This window comes from Anthonomus grandis, chromosome 13 (assembly GCF_022605725.1).
Source record: "Anthonomus grandis grandis chromosome 13, icAntGran1.3, whole genome shotgun sequence".
Classification (NCBI taxonomy): Eukaryota; Metazoa; Arthropoda; class Insecta; order Coleoptera; family Curculionidae; genus Anthonomus; species Anthonomus grandis.
In genome coordinates, this window is record NC_065558.1 from 1,678,825 (window position 1) to 1,705,975 (window position 27,151).

Consider the following 27,151-nt stretch of genomic DNA (forward strand, 5'->3'; position numbering starts at 1 on the left):
ACAAAAAAAAATCCTCGTTTAAAAAAGCAAATTTACATTTAATGGCAACCCTATGTTAAATTAAAACCTCCCATTCTCCACCCCCTTAAAAAAACCGAATCAATTTAATATTCATAAGCATATTTCATTTTTCTGACAGAAAAAAAAACGAACGTCGTCGGGCCCCTAAACAAACCATACATATTTTCATAAATTTCATTTATTTTTGAAAATATTATTACACTGAGCTCAACCTTAAAATTACACACCTAAATAATTACACAAATAAAAGTCGCATTTCGGATGCTCACATTTTAATATATTATTGCCTAACAACTAGACCACATAACTCGAGATTAACACATAATAATATGTAATAAATAATGCATTAAATTTGATTGAAAGAAATGAAATAACAATAGTGATCAGTCAAAACAAGTCTATCGGTTTATCCTACGTATCTAATATTGGTAAAAACGAAGGAAGCGGGACGTTTTCGGTTGCAAAAATCTACGAGTTGACCGCGAGGACCGTCACGTTCTCCGTGTAGAGCCACCAGGAGGCGGTAAATGTCGTCCTTGCCCGGGATACACATGTAAGCTGGTTCATATCTAGAAGAACATTTAAATTGATGGGTTTTTTAATTATTGAGGACATGCTCAAGTGGGTGAGTGAGTGAGAAAAAAGGAGAAAGGCATTAAGAAGAGAGCAGTTGAGGAAGAAGATTTATTTTCTGCTGAAACTCTCTATAAGTTGAAAAAGAAGAGAGAGAAAAAGAGAGGAAGAAGAAGCTTTATTAAAATTATCCAGAAAGTTTAAAAAAATTATTGTTTTTTAGGCACTTGCAGTTTTATTTGTGTTTTTTTTTATTTTGTATGAAATTTGATATAATTTATTTGTGGCTTCTAAGGAGTCGATAAAAAAATTATTTTTTTCACCTTAGAATTTTTATTTTTTTTTTAAATATTTTCAATGAGATAAATCAAAAAAAAAACTTTTTTAGGCACCTAAGTTTTTACCCTAGTTATTTTAAATTTTTCTCAATGAATTATTTTTTAGGCACTTTTGTTAGTTTGCATCTTTTAGTATTTTAAATTAAAAAAAAATATATTTCCAGGAACTTAAAATTTTATTTACTTTTTAATAAAAAGGAGGAAGATATTTTTAAAACACTCTAAAATTTAATTTTTTTTATATATACTCGGCTGCACAAAACTCCGCCACCCTAAAATATTGGCCAAGTTTGATGTTTTATAATTTTTTTATTTTTTATTAGATTCTCACGATTTTGCCATCAGTTTTTAGATACATTTGTTGTGATTTTTTCAAATCATTTTGTAAAGTAGCATTTTTCGATTAGGCTATATTATACAGGAGTAAAACAAACTGTTGTTTTTTCTCGTAATTTGATTTCCCTGTATAAAAATTAAGGTGGATAATTCTGTTTACATACTGTTCCTTGTAATCTTTGATGTATGTTAAACATTTCGATTTTTGATTCATTCCATTATCTCATGTCTGCTGCGAGCTGCAAATTTTTTATTAAATCGCTGATTTGAAGCTTATTTTTAGATAATTAATGTCAAGTTTTCGGTTAAAAATTATCGAAGTTTTACCTAATTATTTTTAATTTCTCTCAATAAATAATTTTTTTATTCACTTTTGTTTCTTTGCATCTTTTAGTGTTTTAAATTATAAAAAAAATTATATTTCCAGGAACTTAAAATTTTATTTACTTCTTAATAAAAAGGAGAAAGATATTTTTAAGACACCCTAAAATTTGTTATTTTTTTTTATATTTTTTAGGAGATAAATTCATAAATTAAATTTTATAGGCACCTAATTATTTTTAATTTCTCTTAGAAAATATTTTTTTTAGGCACTTTTGTTTATTTGCATCTTTTAGTACTTTCAATTAATAAAATATATTTTTTTAAGGTACTTAAAACTTAATTTATATTTTTTATTTCATCCATAATGTTTAAAAAATTTATTATTTTTTAGGCATTTTTACTACTTTAAATTTAAAAAAATGTAATTTTTTTAGGCACTTGAAGCTTCATATCATTTTTTTTTTATTCCATCAAGAAGGTTGAGACACTTGTCCCTTTCTTTTTTTTTCCTATGAAAATTGATACAATTTTTCTATTGCTTCTAAAGAATTGACAAGAAATTGATTTTTTTTCTACCTTAGAGTTTTTATTATTAGTTTTTCTATTTTGTTGCAGAAAAAAAGGAGGAAGATATTTTTTAGACACCCTAAAGTTTTATATTTTTTTTTTTTATATTTTTAACGAGATAAGTTAAAAAATTAAGTGTTTAAGCACCTATAAGTTTTACCTTATTTTTTTAGGCACTTTTGTTCGTTTGCTTATTTTAGTGCTTTAAATTAAAAAAAATAATTTCTTCAGGAACTTGAAACTTTTTTTATTTTTTAATTCCATCGTGATTGTTTAAAAAAATTATTATTGTTTTTCATATGAAAATTGATACAATTTCTTTATTGCTTTTAAATAATTGATTTTTTTCTACTTTAAAGTTTTTATTATTATTTTCTTTCTATTTCTTTCGATGCATATGTATATTATATTTTTACACAATAAGCGTATATTGATTTATTTATAAGGGCATATTAATAATTAGTTAATTAATAATATTATCGTAAAGTTAGTAAGAGCGCTTTAGGTTTATGTATGTGGTATGGTAATTTTTAAAAATTTCTGAACCAGTTTTGGTGGCGGGGTGCTTAGGTCGCCGACATGGCAATGTCTAGACGGACCGGAATGTTGCGGTATTCCTTGGATTTACCGGGATGCTGCTGTTTCTGGTAAAACCGGGGCGTCGCAAGTATCGGGTATCTGGATACCCAGCATTTGATATTTATTGCTTATTTATATATGTACTCTTGCTGACTAAATATGTTGTTGAATTAGCTTTATGAACATTATTATTGATATTATGTATTTTTATTTTTATTAATTTTTTGGGAAATTTGTTGTTTTTGTGTGTAGTTATTTATGCTAAATAAAGATTATTATATTATCATCTTATCAAAAGAAATAGAAAAAAATTATTTTTTTTTAATTTAAAATATTAAAAGTGCCTAAAAAAAATAATTATTACTCACTTGCAGCTTTATTATTATTATTTTTTTTTTGGTTAACAAAATTGAAATAATTTTTTGTATGTGCAGAAATTGATAGAAAACTGTGTTTTCTTTACCCTAGAATTAATTTTATTAATTTTTTTTTTCGATAAGTTACTTTTTGCAGGCACTTGAAACCTGTATCTAATTTTTTAGGTTCCTTTCAAAAAGTCGAATTAGAAAAGGATTCTATGTATTTTCTATATTTGTTTTATTTGCTTCGTTTATTTTTTTAATCCATTTAAAACGTTTAATTTTTTATTATTTAATAAATGATCAGGACTCTTTTTAGGCACTTAAAAGCTTTATATATTTTTTTTTCAAATTACTCTTAAGAAAGTTAATTAAATTAATACAATTTTTCAGTGCTACATGCTTTTTTATTTTTCTTTACATTCTTTGCAAGAGGTTGAAATTAGTGCAAATATCCTTTAATTTAATTTGTTTATTTCTTTTAGGAATTTGACTAAAAAAATCATTTAATTTTTTTTAATCCATATTTAAATTTTGTTTTTTCAATTCAATATTAGGATTCTTTATAGGCACTTCAAAGCTTTATCAGATTATCAAGGAGGTAAATTAAAAAATACAATTTTGCAAGATTCCCTATTTTTTTTTTAAATTTTTGTTCGGACATAAAATAAAAACAAAATATTTTTATAGACACTCCAAGCTTTATTTATTTTTTTTAAATCCATCCAGAAAGTTTAATTTTTTGGCTGGATGTTTGTTTATTTAATTCATTATTAGAATGATTATAATTTATTTATTTATGAATTAAATGCAGATAATTCTTAAGCACTTAAAGCAAAAAAATTATATGAAGTTTCACGTGCCTGAAATCACTTGCACTTGCGGCTTATATATATAAATATATTTTTTTTTTACTTCAGAATTTTTATTATTTTTTTTTACCCTAGCAAAGTGGTCTAACAAAAACTGTTCTAACAATCAAAATTTTTAACTCAAAGTGACGTTTTTACCCTCAAAAATGTCGCTCTTTTGGTGTAAAAAAAACTGTGAATATATTTCCAGGAGTTTTCAAGTTATGACCAAAAATTTCCGTTAAATAATAAAAATAAAAAAAATTACAAATTAGTTTTAAAATGTTTAAATTTGGTGGCTCCTGGAATTGTTTTTAAATGCCCGAAATAAAATTTATTATTTATTTTTATTTAAAAAAATATAATAAATAAAAATTGAATCACAAAATTTCTTTTATGTAATACATACATCTAGATGCATCCAGATGTTTACTCACAACTGTTTGTTCAAACACATAGAACGTTGTTTCTAATGCCTGGATAACGTAAAATGTCTGGAAGATTAAAACAACTACTATTACAAGCTATACGTGTTTTCTAGAAGACATTAAATGCCTGGAATAAAATTATGTATTTTTTTAAATCCTGGAACAAACAGGTAAGGGATCGATAGAAAAATGTCACTAAAAATATGAAATAAAATAAACAATTTCTTGAATTATTTGGCAAAAAAAAAGACATTGAATAAATAATGTATTTAAACGTCTGCGAAGAAAATTACATTTAAGATCGTACAAAGCACATTGTTGTATAAACCAGGTTCTGCTGTAAAAATGTAAATAACTCTTTAGCATTTTGCAACTTTAAATTGAAGTTATTTACTTACTAAGTTACAAAAATAGCTGTGATGTTGTCTAGTCAAGTCACTCCGATCAGAAAAGTCTTAATTAATTCATGTTTTTCTACAAAGATTTTAATTTCAATTATTTAAGTTTCATGTTTTCAAGGAGGTAAATAAAAAAAAAATTAAAGGACTTCTTTTTTTTTAAATTCATTTCAAGAAGTTGAATAAGATAACGTATAGTTTCTATACAATTTACTTATATTTTATTGGAAAATTTAAATAATTTTTTTATAGCTTCTAGTAAATGGACGAAAAACTAATTTTTTAGACTTTCTAAGTTCTATTCACCTTTTTTCTATTCCTTTCAATAAATTACAGAAGCAATAATAGGAAAACACTTTTTTTAGGCACTTGAAAAACGGCAAAATAAAAACTTCAATTTTTTAGGGCTTCTATGCTTTTTTTTATAAATTTCAGGAATTTTTTTTTAAATCTATTCAGAAAGTTTTATCTGACTCTTTTTCTATTCCTTTCAATAAGCTTAAGGAGTGAGGAGCGAGAAGCGAGATATTCTTTTCCAGCACGTAAAAGTGAATAAAAATATGTTTTTCAGGCACTTGATACCTTACTTAAAATTTAGCATTTAAACGTGCGATTCTTTCAGACATTTAAAATCTTTTTCTATTTTGCTTTAATTAATTATTAGAAAAATATTTAAAATTTATAGGCACTTGAAGCTTCACGTGATTTTTTTAACTCTATCCAGAAAATTTAATTTTGATTTATTAAGTTAATTGTTCGTCACGTCTTGAGGCTTTACCTATTTTTTTCGTATAAAATTTAAAATATTTCTTAATTGCTTCCAACTTTACCAACCGACTCCTATTTTCTATACTTTTCTTCAATAATTCTTTAAACACTTTCCAAGTACTTAATTAAAAATTATTAGTTTTAATTAGGTGTCTCTATATTATTATAATCTAACAAACTGAACTTCGCCTTTTTAAATATTCACTTTTATTTTGATTTGTCAATCTGTAATCTGAAATGTGAATGTACAAATAAAGTCCTTAATATTATTACTAAAACACTAAATTTTTAGACATTCGAAGCTTCATTTTATGTGTTTGTTCCTACAAGTTTTATTTACCTCTTTTTCTATTCCTTTCAATGAGCTAAAGAAGGGCGAGGAGCGAAGCACGTCAAAGTGAATAAAAATATGCTTTTCAGGCACTAGATACTTTACTTAAAATTAAGGACTAATATTTAGTATAGTAAGACGTAGAGTTTTTTCAGAATAGATCTCTAATAAATAATTATGAAAATATACAAATTTTAGGCACTTAAAGCTTCATTTAATTTTTTTTATTCTATCCAGAAAACTTAGTTTTTATTTATTCAATTAATCATTAGTCACTTGCATTTTTTAATTTTTTTGTATGAAAATGGAAATATTTCTTCATTGTTTCCAAAAAAAACTGCTTTTTTTACAATTTAAAAGTTCTATTCATCACTTTTCTATACTCTCATTATAGCTATAATTTTTATATTTTTACTGGGTATTACTTAATGAAACACCTAATTCATTACAACCTAATTAGAAAAAATCAATTTTCTCACTATTAGACCTATAAAGCTATAAAATCACCTTTGAGATAAATATTTTAAATGTTCCTAGCTAATCAGAAGAAAAATAATTTATTTACGCTTATGGATCATGAAAATCACTGCATAATATTATAATATTCAACCTATAAATTAAAATAAAAAAATAATGACCTAAAGTCATTAAAATCACTGTTGTGATTAATATGCTGCTTATTTAACCCAGAAATTGAAAAGAAATAGATACATTAAGTCATTTTAAATCACTACTGTGATAAATACTTTAGGATCTCAAGATCCTTTTCTATATTTTTAATAAAACAATTTATATTTAGACGTTCATTTAATTAAAAAAAAAAAAAAAAAAACATTAATCAAAAGTCAATAATTCGTGTGCCGTAAAAAAATATCAAATATAAAAATCAGAATAGATCCAGATTACGTCGCACTAAAAATATATTTTTCAGCTACTTGATACTTAAAATCTAGTATTAAAAGGTGATTTTTCAGCTGAAGCTTCATTATTTTCCTGATCACTTATAAGCTTAACCTATAGAAGATTTCTTTCATTTAGAGAATCACGATGAACTGAATTTCTCTCTCAGATTCCTTTTACGTAGATCTCATCCTAAATCCTAAACTTGCTAAACTAAAGGAATTTTCACAAAACAAAAAAAACTCTGGATAAGCAAAAGTACAAAAGAATACTATATATACTGTGGTCCAATTTTCAAAAGAAAAACTCCAACTTACCGGACATTTTTCTGATGTCTTTTCCACGACGGGCATTTTCGATACCGTTTGCCCCGTTTCGGTTGATTCGGTCTTAAAATTTCGCCGGATTCAATGAAACTCCTGCTTTTCATTGAATCACCTCGAAACGAATCTAAAACCCTTTTAAGAAAGAAATAAAAAAATGGAACAGATGTTGAAAATTAGACCACCATAACAACAGAAAAAAATTAAATAAAAAGTTTATAAATACCGGATGTTGGCTTGTTGTCTCTTCCAGGGGTACTTTCGGTAATATTTGGATCGTTTTGAGCCGACGGGTCTAACAACGCTGTCACCGTCTAGCTCGTTGATTGATAGGGGTTCTTTCTCTAAATATTCATTGATGCTGCCAGGTTTTTCGATGTAGAGAAACGGACTCATGCCTTTTGGCCATGGGGTCAGTAAGAATTTTGTGAAAATCTCGCTGGATTGGGAGATATCGTTTGGGATGTACGTGGTTGGGGCTGGATCTAGAAATACGATAAAGTTTAGGCATTTTTTTAGGATAATATAGCTAAAACATGCAAAGTAAATATTATTTTTATATTTTCAATCTTTGATCCAGGTACGATCCGGATTTCGGATTTTTAAACAATTAAATTCAAAAACTTTTGGTTGACGATGACCTTAACAATTCTAGATTTTAGACTCAAATTTGTGAAGTTTGTTGATAGCTCAAGGTACAGAGAAACTAAAGAGTTGTAACTAAAGATTATGAATTTAAATTTCGTAAAATAGCTCTAAATGAAGAAGCTCTAATTAAAGAACCTGAAATTTTAGGATTCTTTAAATTCCTACTAACAATTTACGATTCATACCCGTAGAATTTAGAATTTTTATAAGGAAATTCACTGTTCCTTAACGGAATTTTTAATAATAAACTGTACAACGTTTGAATTTATAAAAAATAATTCGAATTTAAACTTTTATAATTTTAATTTAAATTTGAAATACAGAATTCTGTTTTCAGTACAAGTTAAAAATATAAATTCTCTTTTTGACGTGATTTTGAATTAAGACATTAAAGTTGTATTTTAAATTACTACCACTCATTAAAATTTCCAAAAAGAAATTCAATATTTTAAATTTAAATCCTATTTATCGGACATATTTATGATTTAAATATAAAATCTGAATTTAGAATTGAGTGATTTTCTTAAATATTTATTAACTTAAGACACACAAAGTATAATTTTTTTTTCATTTTGTATCGTTAATTCTTGATACAAAATCGATCAAGATTTCAGGTCTTGAAATAATTTGAACTTTAAAATTTCAAATTTTTAGTTGACGATTACTTTAAAAATTTTAGATTTTACACTTAAATTTGTGAAGTTTGTTGATAGTTTAAGGTTTAGAGACATTAAAAAATTGCAAGATCAGAATGCAAGTTTCAGAAATCATGAATTCAAATTATTTAAAATTATAAATTAAATTTTAAAAAGCTATAAACGAAGAAGCTCTAATCAAAGAATCTTCAATTTTGAATACGTAGATGTCAAAATTTAAGGTTTTTTGAATTCCTACCTATATGCAATTTACGATCCATTCTCCACCATAATTGGAGTATAAGAGTTTAGAATGTTTATGAGGAAATTCACTTTTTCTTAACCGAATTTGTAATAATAAGTTGTAAAATGTTTAAATTTATAATAATAATTTGAAATAATTTTAAATTTTTTTTTGACGATGACCTCAAAAATTCGAGATTTTGCACTTAAATTTGTGAAGTTTATTGATAGTTTAAGGTTTAGAGAAATTAACAAATTGCAATTCAAGACCAGAATCCAAAATTTAAATTTCCTAAAATTATGAATTAAATTTCAAATTGCTCTAAATGAACAAGCTCTAATCAAAGAACTTTGAATTTTGAATCCATAAATGTCAAAAGTTAAACTAGGTAGAAGTTACTATATTTGAAGTATAGGAATTTAGAATTTTTATAAAGAAATTCAGTTTTCCTTACTGGAATTTTTAGTAATAAATTCTATAATGTTTAAATTTATAATATTAATTTAAATTTAAAGTTTAAAAATTTTCATTTAAATTTAAGAATTCTACTTTTTAGGAATTTTTTCTTAGTGTAAACTTGTATTTTTAATTAAATTAATTCTTTAAAATTTCCGAAAAGAAATTCAATATTTTAAATTTAAACCATAAATATTTATAGTTTAAATATAAAGTCTGAATTTTAAATTTAAATATTGAGTAAAATTCTTCAATAAATAATATTTTAAGACACACAAAGTGAAAATTATTTCTTGATTTTGTATCGTGAATTCTTAATTTAAATTCGATCCAAATTTCAGATCTTCAAATAGTTTAAACTTCAAAATTCCAGATTTTAGACTTAAATTTATGAATGCAAAATTTAGAATTCATGGTTTTAAACTTCTTAAAATCAATATATGGGACTACATTAAAATGTCAATTGTTCTAAGTGTCAAATTGCTGAACTTTGAAGTATTGAAAGTTTCGGAATTTTCTTAAAAGTCAAAAATTTTATTTCAGAAAATTTGTGCATAAAAATTGCAATTTACGATCCTTATTTAACCATAATTGAAGTATGACAATTTAGAATTTTTATATGAAAATTCACTTTTTCGTTATAGAATTTTCAATTGTAAACTATATGATATTTGAATTTAAAAAGTATTTTAATGTACGATGAGTCCTTCAAGGATTTTTTTAAAATTAAAATTATAAATTTTTTTTTGCAGATATCAAATAAAAATAAAAATAATGAAATATATATGATCAATTTTTATTCCAAGTGAATTTAGAAAATTCCAATTATTAAACAGAAGAAAAATTTGAAAAATTGTTATTTAAATCAAAAATTCTTTGTTAATTTAATTATTATCTCAAAATAAAATTTAAGATTTTTAGACAAATTTTAAATCTAAATTTTGTGAAGTTTTGAAAACTGAATTTTTTGAATATTTAAAATTACATTTTAAATCTGAATTTAACTTCTTTAATTCTCATTTAATTTCAAGGTATAAGACTCTGCTTTTAAGTGAATTATTTTAAATTTAAAATGTAAATTTCTCTTTTGAAGTAATTCGGATTTTAGACAACAGTGTTATGTTTAAAAAAATGTTCATTAGATCAGAATTTTCAGTGTTAATCCTCAATAAAATTTATCATAATAATTCAATAATCTAAAAATCTCAGTTCTTTTCATTTAAATTTTAAAATTTTATCGTCAAAATTTTACTATACAAATTTGGACCTAAAAATCGTTGTTAGAATTTCAAATTTAATTTATTTGAGATTTTTAGATTTTTAGTTCGTTTTTTGATTTTAGCCACACATAAAGGTCATTAAAAATCTAATTAAACAAAGTGTGATACTAAATTTAACATTGCAGGCCCAACATTTGCATAAAAAATTTGACTTAAAACGATCAATATATTTGGACTTATTACTAAGTTCAGTAACTAAATAAAAATAACTTTTTCTAAACAACTATTAATTTTGCTTCAAATAAACCTCTTTATTTGTTTTGTTTTATAATACACGTTCAATTTTCTAAGATAAAAAGCCTCTAAAAATAAAATCGTCTTTTTCCCTTAATATTAAACAAAATTATCCAGAAAAACAGGATTTTTCTCTAATATAGTCTTACCTGGTAAGCTATTGACGTTATCCACGACGCTATCTAGATCAAAAGGTAAGTCGAAATCTTTTCTTAGTACGGCATGGGAGGTGCTGAGGCATCTTAAGAAAAACGCTAAAAATACCAGCAGGATCTGATCTCTCAGTTTGATTGACATCTTCTGAAATATTTAAATTTATTTCGCTATTTAAACGAGCTAATTAAAGCTGAAAAGCGCAAATATTCATAATTAAATAAAACTCCACTTTGGGGTATAAAATACCCCGGCCATTTTAAAATATTATTTCTATTTTCAGCTCCTGTTTATCACGGAATATTAAAGAATCCGTCTTCTTCAACTTTTTTTTTAAAGCGTTTTTTTAACTTAATTAGCTGCAGCTTTATGTTCCGTAAGTATTCTTTTTTTGCTTTTGATAATTAAATTTGCGTATCCTCGAGCTGTTAAATGGGTCTTTTTTCGGTATAAAATTTAATCAGAAGCAGCGGGATATTTTTACATTTTTATGGTTTAGAAAAGTTAAACATACATCCTCGATTTAATGTTATTTTAGTAAAAACAAAAATTGTTTTTTATTTAAAATTGTCCAAATTAATGTGGACAGTTTCTTTGTTATTAAATTATTTGAAATTGGCATTATATAATTTCAAATAATTAGCCTTGAAAAATTACCCTAATTACGTAAAACTGACTTCAAGAAAGTACTTGCAAGAATTAGTTAATTTTAAATTTCTTTAATGCAACTGAAGCCATTTTTTAAATTTTTCAGGCAATTGTAGATATTTTAGAATTGATTTAAGATATTCTTGGAACTTTAGTTGCCTAAAACAGTTGTAAAGCCTAAAACTGATTGACGAGTACCTGAAAAAACTATTCAATTTTTAATAAAAAAATTTTGCATCTTTTGTTAGCAAAAACTATTTTAATTGCCAAAAAAATCAACAAGTGCATAAAATAAGCAATAATTGATTTTAAATAGCTATAAAAATGATTTTTAAGTATCTGGAAGAAATAACGTAAAATTGCCTCAAGTGCCTGGAAAAAGTACAAATATTTTGACAGAGCTATTTTGAAAGTTATCCAGGCAGTTGAAGTCATTTTTGTTACTTTTTAGGCAAATGGAACAGACTTTAAAGGCCTGAAATTGATCTTTGCTGTCTTTCAGGAATTTGTTTTGCTTTTCAGTCATTTAACATTATTTTTAATTTAATTCCAGGCATCTGGGCATAAAAATAAAGTATTTAAAATAATATTTTATTCTAGGCATTTAAAATAATTTCTCTTATTATTCCAGCTTTTCAAGCCAATCTTATTCCATTACACTTTTGGCGATAAAAATGAGACATTTGAACTAATTTAGTTATTCGTTCCAGGCTTCACTTCCTGACATTTCAAAGTTTTTTTCTCGTTTTCCTGATTTTGAAACTTCAGGTTTTTGTCAATAAAATTCTTGGAATATTGGAGTTATTTCAAATACTTAGGAATAAATAAAAATAAAAGGAATATAATTTTAAAAAATGATTTTCTAAAGTCCTTAAGTTCCAAAATCCGAACATCGTAAAATTGCCTGCAATTTAAATAGAATTTCTTATAGACTTATTTTTAAACTTTTTCAAACAAAGGCAATTTCAAACAATTTCAATTAAAGGCATTTTAATTATTTTCTAGGCAATTGAAACAGGCTTTTAATGCCTGAAATTAGTTTATAGTGCCTGGAAAAAATATTTAACTTTTAACAGAGAAATTTAGCATCTGTGTCTAGCAGTTGAAGCCTTTTTCAACTTTATTCAGCCAATTTAGCATACTTTAGAAAAGCACTAAAGTTACCTAATAAAAAAATCAAAAATATCGCCATGAATTGAACAAAAATTGATCTTACATGCCTATAAATTTGATTTCGAATGCCTGGATATTTAACTTTATAAAAGCGCCTTGTAGCGTATAAATTTTTTGACAGATTTATTTTTCAGGCAATTTAAGCCATTTTGATTATTTTACAGGCAATTGAAAAAAAATTGTGTAAATTCAACTGCCTTGAACAATATAATTTAATCGTTAACAAGTGCTTGAAAAAAAAAGAAATTAGATTTAAGTGCTTAAAGGTGACTTCAACTGTCTGAAAAAAATATTTCAATTTTAGCACAGTATGCTTCAATTTTTTCAAATAAGACTTAGGCTGTATCAAAAAATTCACCTTATTTGCCTAAAGCTAACTTCAAAAATTATTTAAGTTAAATTTCTTATATGCAACTGAAGCCACTTTCTCTATCTTTCAGGCATTCGTAGATATAGAGAAGACTGAAATTGACTTCAAGTGCCTGGAAAAAATTTTCATTTTTTAACGGAGTAATTTTGCTTTGCTTCCTGGCTGTTAAGATTTTTAGGTAATAGAGTCATTGAAACAAGAAACTTTAAATTTTTTGACTAAAAAATTTAAAATTAGAAAAAAAAATAATAATTTATCATAAATATTTTTAGAACTTAAAAAATAACTTCAGTTGACTTATAATAAATACCTAAAAGTGACTTCAAGTGCCCTGAAAAAATAATCAATTGTTGACTTTTTAATTTTGCAACTTGGGAGTTCGCTTCTATTGCTTGGAAAAAATCATTTTTACTGTGTAAATTTGCCTTGGAGGGTCTGGAAATCTAATATAATTTTGACTTTGAGTTATTTTGAAACTGTTTTTAGGCAGTTGAAGCCATTTCAATTATTTTCAGACAACTGAAAAGCTCGACACTGACTTTAAGTGCCTGAAAAACATATTCAACTTTTCGCAAAGAAATTTTGCATATCTTCATGGCAGTTGAAGCCTTTTTCAATTTTTCTCAGGTAGTTAAAGACACTTTGGAAAATATTTCAGTTATTACTAATTATTGATAAAATAATTAAAAATCTCTTCCAGGCAGTTGAAGCCATTTTAAATATAATTTTAGGAAATTAGAGAAATTTTAAAGCTTGAAAGATAAACGACTGGAGTGCCTGGAAAAAATTTAGTGTCACCCATACAATATTGAATTAAAAGAAAAGTGACTTAAACTACTTGGAAGAAAGAACATATTAGACTCTAAGTGCCTAAATGTGTGATACAGTAATTTCGAATTTTTTCCAAGCAATTAATGACAATTGTTTAAAATTCATTTATTAATTATTTCAATTTTTTTCCAGGTAATTAAGGCCACCCTGGGGAAATATTTTAATTGTGTTTCAGTTAACTAAAGGCTCTACTTAATTCTGAAAAAAAGTGCCTAAAAATAAGTTCAATTTATTACAGTAATTTTGAATTTTTCCTAAGCAGTTAAAGTCATTTTCATAGATTTTTGACAAAATTAAAGCAGACTTTAAAAGCTTCAGAGTTCAAGTACTGACCAAAACAATATTATTTAATTTTTAACAGAGTTACTTTGCATTTCTTTCTAGCAGTTGAAGCCTTTTTAAATTTTGTTGAGGTAATTAAAGACACTTTTAAGAACTACTTAACATGACCTTAACTAACTAGGAAAATAACCTTAACTTCGTAAAATTACCTCAAGTGCCTGGAAAAAATACAAATATTTTGACAGAGCTATTTCGAAAGTTATCCAGGCAGTTGAAGTCATTTTCGTTACTTTTTAGGCAAATGGAACAGACTTTAAAGGCCTGAAATTGATCTTTGTTATTTTTCAGGAACTTTAAATATGTTTTGTTTTTCAGTCATTTAACATTCTTTTTAATTTAATTCCAGGTATCTGAGCATAAAAATATTTTTTATCTTATTCCAGGCATTTAAAATAATTTTTCATATTATTCAGGCCAATCTTATTCCATTAGACTTTTGGTGAAAATAATGCGGCATTTAAACTAATTTAGTTATTCGTTACAGGCTTCAATTCTTGACTTTTGAACTTCAGGTTTTTGTCAATAACATTTTTGGAATATTGGAATTATTTCAAATACTTGGTATATAATTTCAAAAAAATGATTTTCTAAAGACCTGAAGTTCAAAAATCCTGACTTCGTAAAATTGCCTGGAATTTGAATAGAATTTCTTACAGACCTATTTTTGAACTTTTTCAAACAATTAAAGGTATTTTCATTATTTTGTAGGCAATTGAAACAGGCTTTATAAGCCTGAAACTGGTTTATACTGGCTGGAAAAAATATTTATTTTTTTACAGAGAAATTTAGCATCTGTTTCTAGCAGTTGAAGCCTTTTTCAACTTTATTCAGCAAATTTAGGATACTTTAGAAAACCACTAAAGTTACCTAATAAAAAAATCAAAAATATCGTCATAAATTGATAAATTGATAAATTTTTTGACAGACTTATTTTTAAGGCAATTGAAAAAAAAAATTATGTGAATTCAACTGCGTTGAAAAATCTTACTTAATTGTTAACAAATGTTTGAAAGAAAAAGAAATTAGGTTTAAGTGCTTAAAGGGAACTTCAACTTTCTGAAAAAAATATTTAAATTTTTTGCACAGTATGTTTAAGTTTTTTCTAGGCAGTTCAAGATATTTTATTTAATAGTTTTCAAATAAGACTTTAGCTGTATCAAATAATTCACATTCTTTGCTTAAAACTAACTTCAAGAATTATTTAAGTTGAATTTCTTATATGCAACTAAAGCCACTTTCTCTATCTTTCAGGCATTCGTAGATATAGAGAAGACTGAAATTGAGTTCAAGTGCCTGGAAAATTTTTTTTTTTAACGGAGTAATTTTGATTTGCTTCCTGGCAGTTGAGATTTTTAGGTGATAGAGTAACTGAAACAAGAAACTATTTAAATTTTTTGAGTAAAAAATATAAAATGTAAAAAAATAATTTATCGAAAATATTTTCAGAACTTAAAAAATAACTTCAGTTGACTTTAAATACCTCAAAGTGACTTCAAGTGCCCTGAAAACCTATTCAATTATTGAGTTTTTAATTTTGCATCTTTTCCTGGCAGTTGGCTTCAGTTTCTTGGAAAAAATCAGTTTTACTGTGTAAAATGACTTTAGAATGTCTGGAAATCAAACATAATTTTGAATTTAAGTTATTTTGAAACTGTTTCAGGCAGTTGAAGCTAATTCACTTATTTTCAGGCAATTAAAACAGACTTTAAAAGCCTGACACTGACTTCAAGTGCCTGAAAAATGTATTCAACTTTTCACAAAGAAATTTTGCATATATTCATGGCAGTTGAAGCATTTTTCAATTTTTCTTAGGTAATTAAAGACACTTTGGAAAGTATTTCAGTTATTACTAATTATTGACATTATAATTTAAGATTTCTTACAGGCAGTTGAAACCATTTTAAATATAATTTTAGGCAATTAGAGAAATTTCAAAGCTTGAAAGATACACGACTGGAGTGCCTGGAAAAAATTAAGTGTCACTTATACCATATTGAATTAAAAGAAAAGTGACTTAAACTACTTGAAAGAAATTACTTTAATTATCATGAAATGCTTGGAAAAAAGACCATATTAGACTCTAAGTGCCTAAATGGGTGATACAGTAATTTCGAATTTTTTCCAGGCAATTGAGGCCACCTTGGGGAATTATCCTAATTAGTATGTTTCAGCTAACTAAAGACTCTACTTAAATTTGAAAAAAAAAGTGCCTAAAAATAAGTTCAATTTAATACAGTCATTTTGAATTTTCCCTAAGCAGTTAAAGTCATTTTCATAGATTTTTGACAAAATTAAAGCAGACTTTAAAAGCTTCAGAGTTCAAATACTGACCAAAACAATATTATTTAATTTTTAACAGAGTTACTTTGCATTTCTTTCTAGCAGTTGAAGCCTTTTTAAATTTTGTTGAGGTAATTAAAGACACTTTTAAGAACTACTTAACATGACCTTAACTAACTAGGAAAATAACCTTAACTTCGTAAAATTACCTCAAGTGCCTGGAAAAAATACAAATATTTTGACAGAGCTATTTCGAAAGTTATCCAGGCAGTTGAAGTCATTTTCGTTACTTTTTAGGCAAATGGAACAGACTTTAAAGGCCTGAAATTGATCTTTGTTATTTTTCAGGAACTTTAAATATGTTTTGTTTTTCAGTCATTTAACATTCTTTTTAATTTAATTCCAGGTATCTGAGCATAAAAATATTTTTTATCTTATTCCAGGCATTTAAAATAATTTTTCATATTATTCAGGCCAATCTTATTCCATTAGACTTTTGGTGAAAATAATGCGGCATTTAAACTAATTTAGTTATTCGTTACAGGCTTCAATTCTTGACTTTTGAACTTCAGGTTTTTGTCAATAACATTTTTGGAATATTGGAATTATTTCAAATACTTGGTATATAATTTCAAAAAAATGATTTTCTAAAGACCTGAAGTTCAAAAATCCTTACTTCGTAAAATTGCCTGGAATTTGAATAGAATTTCTTACAGACCTATTTTTAAACTTTTTCAAACAATTAAAGGCATTTTCATTATTTTATAGGCAAATGAAACAGGCTTTACAAGCCTGAAACTAGTTTATAGGGCCTGGAAAAAATATTTAACTTTTAACAGAGAAATTTAGTATCTATTTTTAGCAGTTGAAGCCTTTTTCCACTTTATTCAGCCAATTTAGGATACTTTAGAGAAGCACTAAAGTTACCTAATAAAAAATACCCTAATAAAATAAACAAAAATTGATCTTATATGCCTATAAATTTGATTTCGAAGGCCTGAAATTTAACTTCATAAAAGCGCCTTGTATTGTATAAATTTTTTGACAGATTTAATTTTCAGGCAATTTAAGCCATTTTTATTATTTTACAGCCAATTGAAAATAAATTGTGTGAATTCAACTGCCTTGAAAAAACTTATTTAATTGTTAACAAGTACTTGAAAGAAAAAGAAATTAGGTTTAAGTGCTTAAAGGTGACTTCAACTGTCTGAAAAAAAATTAAATTTTCACAATTTTTCAATATATTTCAATTTTTTCTAGACAGTTGAAGCTATTTTGAATAGTTTTTAAATAACTAGAAAACGTTTGTGACTTTAGCTTTCTCTAACTCTCTTCTCTAAGTGTCTGGAAAAAATAACCTTAACTTCGTCTATTTGCCTTAAGTGCCTGGAAAGAGTTCAAATTTTTTGGCAGAGCTATTTTGAGTTTTGTTGAGTCAGTTGAAGTAATTTTCGTTACTTTTTAGGCAATTGGTGCATACTTTAAAAGCCTGAAACTTATCTTGGGTGTCTTTCAGGAACTTAAAATATGTTTTGTTGTTTTTTCAGGCATCTGGGTATAAAAATAAAGCATCTAGAATATTTTCTCTCATTCCAGGCATTTAAAATAATTTCTCATATTATTCCAGCTTTTCGAGCCAATCTTATTCCATTAGACTTTTGGTGATAATAATGCGGCATTTGAACTAATTTAGTTATTCGTTCTAGGCTTTAATTCCTGACATTTCAATTTTTTTTCTCGTTTTCCTGATTTTTGAACTTCAGGTTTTTGTCAATAAAATTCTTGGAATATTGGAATTATTTCAATAACTTGGAATATAATTTAAAAAAATGATTTTCTAAAGACCTGAAGTTCAAAGATCCTGACTTCGTAAAATTACCTGGAATTTGAATAGAATTTCTTACAGACCTATTTTTAAACTTAAACTATTATTAAACTTTTTCAAACAACTAAAGGCATTTTCATTATTTTCTAGGCAATTGAAACAGGCTTTAAAAGCCTGAAACTGGTTTATAGTGCCTGGAAAAAATATTTAACTTTTAACAGAGAAATTTAGCATCTGTTTCTAGCAGTTGAAGCCTTTTTCAACTTTATTTAGCCAATTTAGGATCCTTTAGAAAAGCACTAAAGTCACCTAATAAAAAATCACAAATATCATCATGAATTAAACAAAAATTGATCTTACATGCCTATAAATTTGATTTCAAATACCTGAAATTTAACTTTATAAAAGCGCCTTGTATTATATAAATTTTTTGACGGATTTATTTTCCAGGCAATTCAAGCCATTTTTTATTGTTTTGTAGGCAATTGAAAAAAAATTGTATGAATTCAACTGCCTTGAAAAATCTTATTTAATCGTTAACAAGTCCTTGAAAGAAAAAGAAATTAGGTTTAAGTGCTGAAAGGTGACTTTAAGTGTCTGAAAAAATTATTTAAATTTTAACACAGTATGCTTCAATTTTTTCAAATAAGACTTAGGCTGTATCAAAAAATTCACCTTATTTGCCTAAAGCTAACTTTAAGAATTATTTAAGTTAAATTTCTTATATGCAACTGAAGCTACTTTCTCTATCTTTCAGGCCTTCGTCGATATAGAAGACTGAAATTGACTTCAAGTGCCTGGAAAAAATTTTCTTTTTTAACGGAGTAATTTTGATTTGCTTCCTGGCTATTAAGATTTTTAGGTAATAGAGTCATTGAAACAAGAAACTTGAAATTTTTTGACTAAAAAATATAAAATTAGAAAAAAAAATAATAATTTATCGTAAAAATTTTTGGAACTTAAAAAATAACTTTAGTTGACTTCAAATACCTAAAAGTGACTTCAAGTGCGCCAAAAAATATTCAATTGTTGGGTTTTTAATTTTACATCTTTTCCTGGCAGTTGGCTTGGAAAAAATCAGTTTTACTGTGTAAAATTGCCTTGGAGTGTCTGGAAATCAAACATAATTTTAACTTTAAGTTATTTTGAAACTATTTTTAGGCAGTTGACTCTATTTCAGTTATTTTCATGCAATTAAAACAGACTTTAAAAGTCTGTCACTGACTTCAAATGCCTGAAAAACGTATTCAACTTCTCACAAAGAAATTTTGCATAGCTTCATGGCAATTGAAGCCTTTTTTAATTTTTTTCAGGCAATTAAAGACACTTTGGAAAGAATTTAAAAAATATTTCAGTTATTACTAATTATTGACATTATAATTTAAGATCTCTTACAGGCAGTTAAAGTCATTTTAAATATAATTTCAGGCAATTAGAGAAATTTCAAAGCTTAAAAGATGAGCGATTGAAGTGCTTGGAAAAAATTTAAAAAAAATTTCAAGCAGTTAAAGGAAAGCGGAACATCTTCCATGCAACTGGAATATTTTTAGGACTTCAAATGCCTTGAAAAAATTGTTTAAAGCTCGTTAATTAATTATTTAAAATATTTTCCAGGCAATTGAAACTACTCTAAGGAAATATTTGAATTAAGTTTCAGCTAACTAAAGTCTTGAAAACTTACTTAATCTTGAAAAAACTTAAAAACAACCTTAAGTGCCTGAAAAAAAGTTAATTTTGATGCAGTAATTTTAAATTTTTTCTAAGCAGTCGAAGCTAGATTTTCATAGATTTTTGACGTAATTAAAGCAGACCTTAAAAACCTGTAAGTACTGACAAAAAAATATTAATTAATTTTTAACAGGATAATTGTGCACTTCTTCTTAGCAGTTAAAGAAGTTTTAATTTTTTTTGAGGTAATTAAAGACACTTTAGAAAAAAGAGAGTTATTTCAAAAACTTGTCCAGGCAGTTGAAGCCATTTTCATTATTTTTCGGGCATTTAAAACAGACTTTTAAAGCCTGACTTCAACTGCCTTGAAAAAATTATTTAAAACTCATTTATTAATTTTTTGAAGCCACTATGTTTCAACTAACTGAAGAGACTATAAAGTAAGTTTTGAAAACCTACTTAATCTTAAAAAAACTTAAAAATTACTTTAAGTGCCTGAAAAAAAGTAAAACATGACCTTAACTAGCCGGAAAAATAACCTTAACTTCGTGAAATTATGTTCAAATGCCTGGAATTAATATATAATTTTTTACAGAGATATTTTGAAATTTGTCCAGGCACTTGAAGGCTATTTTCATTATTTTTTAAAACAGACTTTAAAAGCCTGAATTTGACTTCAAGTGCCTGAAAAACAACATTTGGTATCTCTTCTTGGCAGTTGAAATCTTTTTCTTAATCTTGGAAAAACCTAAAGACTACTGAAAAAAAGTTAATTTTTATACAGTTTTTTCGAATTTTTTCTAGACAACTGAAGCCATTTTCAATAGTTTTTTTAAACAATCTAAGAAATTTTCAAGCTTAAAAGTACTGACTGCCAAAATAACCTTAACTGCTTAAAGCTAACCTCAATTGCCTGGAAATAGATTTAAATTCTTAACAGAGCAGTTTAAATATTTTCCAATTGCCGAAATTTTATAATGGATAATAATTTGGTATTATATGGACAAGTTAGCAAAGATGTTTTGTCGACTAATGACCCATATCATAGAACACGAACACATCTTTAAGACGTATTTCATCTTGAAAGTTTCATCCCTTTTTAGCACATTAAATTAATTAAACAACACTCTCTCAATTTACTGATTGAACTTCTTCTTCAAGTTGAATTCCTTTGACATTATTGCTGCCACTTAGGCACTTCTTTCATTGAATCTTCTTCTAATTCTCTTACTCTCTCCACTTTAAACAAATTAATGGACCAACCTATAACTAACTTTTAAACAGAATTAAGCCATACGCTCGGGCATAATTGAGTTTAAACTTAGTAGTAATAATATAGAAAATAACTATTTATAAAACGTTTATCCGGAGGTCGGTCGTTAAAAGTTTATTTGAAAACAAATTTAACTTTTAAAATAAATACGAGAAAAAAAAAGAGTTTTCCAAATTGGATGGATGTGGCAGATTTTTGCATCATTTGAAAGTTTATTTTGTAGCACAAAAGCTCTTCGTAATGGTTTTTTTTGAGATAATGTGACCTTAGGGGTTGGTCGTTTTCCTGGGTAATTTAAGAAATATTTAAAGGAAAAATTGCTGGAAAGTAACTTTACTTTTTTTTTAAAGTAGATTTTCTATTATTTTAACACCAGAAAGAAAATAATTTTTTAATATTAGTATTTTTAAAATGATGTAATTTAATTTTATTCCAGGCAGTCCATGAAGATGTAAAAAATTATTTAACTGCTTTAAGTCAAATAATATTTCTTTAATTTTTTTGTAGTTAAAGGTACCTTTAAGGCTTCCTTTAATTGCCTGGAGAAACAAACCAGTTATTTTTAACTTTTCACAGATTTAAAAAATTAAAAGTATACTTTAATTGCTAGGAAAAATTATTGAAAGCATTTTAGGTTGTTTTTAGTGAATTAGGGCAATTTATTCGAGATGGTTGAAGTCATCCAGGTATCTAAAGTGGTGTTTAGTTTATTTTAAGCTTTGAAATATATTTAATTGGCTAGAAACGAAAAAGAAGGTTTTTTTTCCAGGCAATTGAAGGCATTTTTTAGTTCTTTTGTGCATGAAAACATTTCGAAGCTATTCAAAAGTGTCTTTAATTACATACAAGATAAGGAGAGTGTAAAAAATGCCTTAAAAAAAACACTTTCTTCTTAAATTTTCTATACACTTAAAGGAAAAATTAAAGTGTAGTAGTTTGGCTTTACATTTACTAGAAGTAATTGAAATTATTTTTTTTTGTTAACTGTTTAAAGTTTCTAGGCAAATAATTATGAAATAGAAATATAGTTTAATTTCAAGTAATACTGTGAACGTTTTTGTTTTTAATTCAATTTAATTTGAATATAGTTTCAGGATAATTAAAATTTTACTTTTATATTTTGCGCCTTGAATTAAAAATTTCAATTTCCAATATTCTAATATAGAAAAATTACCCTTAATTTCAAAAAATTCAAATTGAAATTATTTTAATTTTCTAAAGTATGGATAGGCAATAAATTCTACTTTAATTTCCTGTAAAAGAAAAATTAGTTTTTTTTTAAATATTTTTATAAGGAAATAAAAGCCATTAAAGAAAACTAAACAGAGATTTTCAAATTATTAACCCTGTCAAGGAAAACAATTAAATTGCTATAAAGCAATTATATTCTTTTGTAAAAATAGAATAATGAGTGGAAAAATATTGAATTCAAATATAAATTCTTTAAAACTAACTTTAAATACTTGAAAAATAACTGACTTTTTCTTGGTCTTTAAATGCTTGTGACAATTTCTTTTAAAGAACTTTAAAGTTATTTAAAAATAATTAGATAAAAATTATATTACTTTAATTGCTTAAAAACAATAAACTATAAAATGTATTCTTTAAAGCATTTAAACTAATTTTTGTTAAATCAAGTGCTTTAAAAGAAGACAAATACTTAAATAATAATTAAAACAAAAAAACTAAAAATTTTTCAATAAAACTCCATATAACAAAAAAAACAAATTAGTTGGGAATTTAGGCAGTAATAAAAACTCATTAAATTATATTTTTTTTACAATTTTTAATAATTAAGATAAGATTTCACTTAAAAGCGTGCAGATATAAATAAACCCTTTTAATTTAAATATTTAAAAAAAAAATCGAGAGAATAGTAGTTCTTTTTTTTTCTCCTAAATCACTTAAAAACACTAAAATATTTAAATTACTTCTTTATATTATATGTTTGAATTTAAATAGGTTGCAGGATTTTACTTTAGGTTGTATAGTAAAAGAGTTTCTAACAAACGCTTTTTTTATCCGCCTTATTGATATGACTAACGATATTAAATGGACTCCGGGATCCCCATATTTGTGTCCAAATGATTTTCTAACAAATTTAGAGAAGTTACGAGACAAGTGCTAAGTCCATTTTACCAGAAACTTTTTTCGAAGTATGAAATGGCTTTTTGGATAAATTAACTTATTGTTAAGCCAAAGAAGGAGGCCTGTTTGAGACTTTCGTTTAAAGAACTTATTTTTCTTGTTTTATTTTTTCTTTTTATTAGAATGCATAAATTTATAATACACAGCATAATAAATATTTTAAGACTACGATTCTATGTGGGTTGCGTAGTATTTTGCAAATATTTATTGCAAGTAAAAATCATCAAAATCAGATAATTGCTAAAGTCATAGCGTCGTGCTGAAAAACGATAACATAGCAGTCTTGTGCTTAAAGGTGCTCTCTATGTATAGTGATCGATTCCCCAATCTGTATAGTTGCCGCTAACGATAGATAACCCATTGTCTTTTATTTGAGCGGCACAGCTCGCTCGTCCTGTACACACTGTCCTATTTTGGTTATAAATGCAGGGTAGTTCTGTTATTGTTACGCGGACCTGTACCATTTTTTGTGAATTTAAAAATGCTGCAAACAGAATTAAACTCTTCAGGTGTCTCGTATGTGGGGGTTACAAAGTAGAGCTATACCAAATCGCTAGGGATACTTACGTTTACGTCAGTATATATTTCGAAAAATGTATATAAAAAGGAGTAACTCAAATATTGAAATTCTCCATAGGACATATACAGATGTCTTACGAGACACAGAGTTGTATTGCCTTATAACAGGCATAAGAAGAAATCGGATCGGAGCCGGAAGCGATAGGCTGACATTCTGGAACCATATTCCAACAAAGATCAAAATTTGTGATTTCATTATTTGCCTGTAATTATATTTCCTAGTTTATTGTAAGTATTATTTTTTATACTGAGTTATAACGCATATAAATGTAAACATTAGCGTGAATAAAGAGTTCGAATTTAATAAGAACAAATAAATATGATAAAAATTAAAATAAATAAAATAGGAGAAATGGGTATATGTGAAACAAAAATTTAAAAAAAAATTGAAGTGAAAAAAAATTGAACAGGCCTAAATGAAAAAAACTAGTTATTAGTGTAAAAGATATTCAAAAATAAATTTAAAAAAAATAACAAAAATTGGAAAGATACATTTTTTTGACAAAAAAAAACTAATTCTTTAGAAATAGAACGCTAAAATATATAAAGGTAATACAATTTTAAAAAAATCTCCATATAGTCAACAAGAAACAAATAAACCTCAAATTTTTTAATATACCACACAAAGTCAAAAAATATTATGAAATTAATTTATTTAGTTCAAGCTACTTTTCTATAAATAAATATTATAATACATTAAAAATCAATGTATTAGAGCATGCACTATTACAAAATAAATGAATTTGAATTTTTGCATAAATGTAAAATCTAATTTAATTAATTCATTTAAAGTATTTTGCTACAAGAAAATTAAATTAAAAAAATATACTAATAAGTCAAGAATTTAATAAAAAGTCCATAAATTTCCATAATTCATTTAACAAGCTCTTTTTTTTTAATAATTGTATTTTAAAAAACAGTTTGTTAAAATTATTTTACAAATATTATCCACATATTTACAGTCTATAAAAAGCAATAAAATACATTGAAAAAATAAGTAAATTTAATATTTGATGCACTTTTTTAATGTAAAGAATTTTTGCTTAAAGGTATAATATAATGAACTTAATAAATTTAGAATTTCAGGTACTTTTCTGTTAAAAAAGATGCTTTAATTTTATTTGCAATATTCAATAAAAATAAATTAAAAATTTTATATAAGGCGAAAAAATTCCATAAATCATTTAATAAATTTCTCCTTTCATGAATTTTTTTATTTAAATATGTTGAATTTTTGCCTACATGTGAAATCTAATAAAATTAATTTATTTAGAGTATTTTTCCACAAAAAAATTATAAAAAAAATACCAATAAAATGTTTTCTTTCAAAATTCATTTAAAAATTTATATAAAGCAATAAAATACATTGGAAAAATAAGTAAATTTAATATTGTATGCACTAATATAAAATTAAAATATTTTTTTTTAAATGTAATTAATTTTTGCTTAAAAGTAAAATATAGTAAAGTGAATAAATTTATAATTTGAGGTACTTTTCTACAAAAAAAGTCACTATAATTTAATTTGCAATATTCAATTTCGAAACAATAAATTAAAAATTTAATATAAAGTAAAAAAATTCCATAAATCGTTTAACAAATTTTTCCTTTCATGGATTGTTTTTCAAAAACCTATTTCATTAAATTAGTTCTAAATGATTAATCATAATTTTTACAGTGAATATAAAGTAATAAAATACATTGAAGAAAATATTGAATTATGGTATAGCAACATATAAAAATTTAAAAATTCAATTAAATTATTGAAAATTAATTGAATAATAAAAAGTAATGAATTGATACTTCTTGAACGAGGTACTAAAATTATTTTATTGTTTTTTTTGTAGCTTCAAGTTTAATTAAGACAAATTATTATTATTATTAATAAAATGTAGGTCTTGAATAAAATAATTTTTTTAACGATGTTTTGGCTTTTTTTTTTTTTTCATGTACATGCTTAATACCATTTTTTTTTCTTTCAAGTAACTGAGATCAGAGAACAATTTTAATATTTTTAGGTAATTTTATATGCATTTAGGTAATTAAGGAATTTTTGATTTTTAAAAGCACTTTAGCCCCTTTTTTACGCTACTTAAGGTACAAAAGTAGTTTGTAATATTTTGAAGAATACCTAAAAAATTTTGAAAAAGTATTTTCCTAGTTTAATAAGGATATTTTTGCTATACCTAAAAATTTTGTTAAATTTATTATTATGGTAAATTGGGATAGTTATACCATTTTTCATGCCTGACTTTTGGCTTTTATTCAGATTAGAAGGTAAAAACCTGGTTAAAAAACTTTAGAAAATGACTTAAAAAAATGAAAATTAATTTTTTTTAATGGCCTTTTGTAACAGCTTTGAAAAAAAAACAAAAATTAAATACTCAATTGTTTTTCCTATAAAAACCAAAATTATTCACCTAAAAAAAAAATAAAAAAAAAATAATTAAATAATTTTTTAATAAAGACAACAAAAACCTCCATAAACTCACCAAAAAAAAAACCTCAAAACACACTCGAAAAACCGCACAAAATCAAAGTGAAAAAAAGGCCCACAGTCAAGTCCACACCAACCAACTGAAAACACTCGAGGAATACAAGTGAGTCTTCTTCAACGGCGTTACCGCGTATGATATACGCTCTTCGACGCGACATTTTCCCCTTTTATAGACTGTCTCGGTGTCCCGTGGGAGTATCCCGTTTACACGGACGAATTTCTCGGATTCGGGAAGCAACAAGTCCAAACACCACGTGGTTTTGTCATAAACCGCCGCGTTAATCTGCGGGGGTAAAATTTATGATGTCGGATTTCATACTTCGGGGGGGTATTAAGTGTTCCCGAAACCTCCCTTTTACGGGTCTTACGGGTAATTTTCGCTTGGTTTAGGGAAACTAGATGTTCAGTTGGTATTTGGAAGGTTTACTTTAACTTTGGGATATCTTGCTATGTAGGAATTAATTGGAATTAGAATGTATGCTTATTGTACTAATTTATATGCTTTTCTAAAATAACTTCAATACTGTTTATATATTTATTGTGGGATTTAATCATATTTACCCTGGGGGGATAGTCAAAATAAAATTCCATAATATTATATTCATATATGTCAAAAAGCTTATTAAGGGGCTATTTGTGGAGTGAATAATAAATAACTTTCGATATTTTTAGAGAATTCATTAGTTAGTGATGAGGTTGTTAATGGTATTTTAGCCGGTTCCACTATTCCTACAGAAAAATCACTCACTGATTAATTTTTCTGATATAAAAT

At 25.7% G+C, this 27,151-nt stretch overlaps 1 protein-coding gene across 2 annotated transcripts; it reads right to left on the reverse strand.

Moving 5' to 3' along the window:
* Positions 1-276: 276 nt before the first annotated feature.
* On the reverse strand, positions 277-26,507 carry LOC126743887 (uncharacterized). 2 transcript variants are annotated; one of them, XM_050451137.1, is made up of 5 exons: positions 26,375-26,507; positions 10,743-10,893; positions 7,323-7,581; positions 7,091-7,231; positions 277-590 (listed from the first exon to the last, which is right to left on the reverse strand). In XM_050451137.1, the coding sequence occupies exons 2-5, from the start codon at positions 10,888-10,890 to the stop codon at positions 428-430; spliced, it is 711 nt and encodes a 236-aa protein (XP_050307094.1). In that variant the 5' UTR covers positions 10,891-10,893; positions 26,375-26,507; the 3' UTR covers positions 277-427. The 2 variants fall into 2 exon arrangements, with proteins under 2 accessions (XP_050307094.1, XP_050307095.1); XM_050451138.1 differs by lacking the exon at positions 7,091-7,231.
* Between the last annotated feature and the right edge of the window lie 644 nt (positions 26,508-27,151).

What these genes read in the sequence shown, in the direction of transcription:
- LOC126743887 (XM_050451137.1), bottom strand. Translation starts at nt 10,890, where the DNA reads ATGTCAATCAAACTGAGAGATCAGATCCTGCTGGTATTTTTAGCGTTT. An exon ending in AGACAACAAGCCAACATCCG is followed by an intron (nt 7,232 to 7,322) that starts GTATTTATAAAC and finishes CTTTCTTAAAAG; the next exon opens with GGTTTTAGATTCGTTTCGAG. An exon ending in AGACATCAGAAAAATGTCCG is followed by an intron (nt 591 to 7,090) that starts GTAAGTTGGAGT and finishes ATGTTCTTCTAG; the next exon opens with ATATGAACCAGCTTACATGT.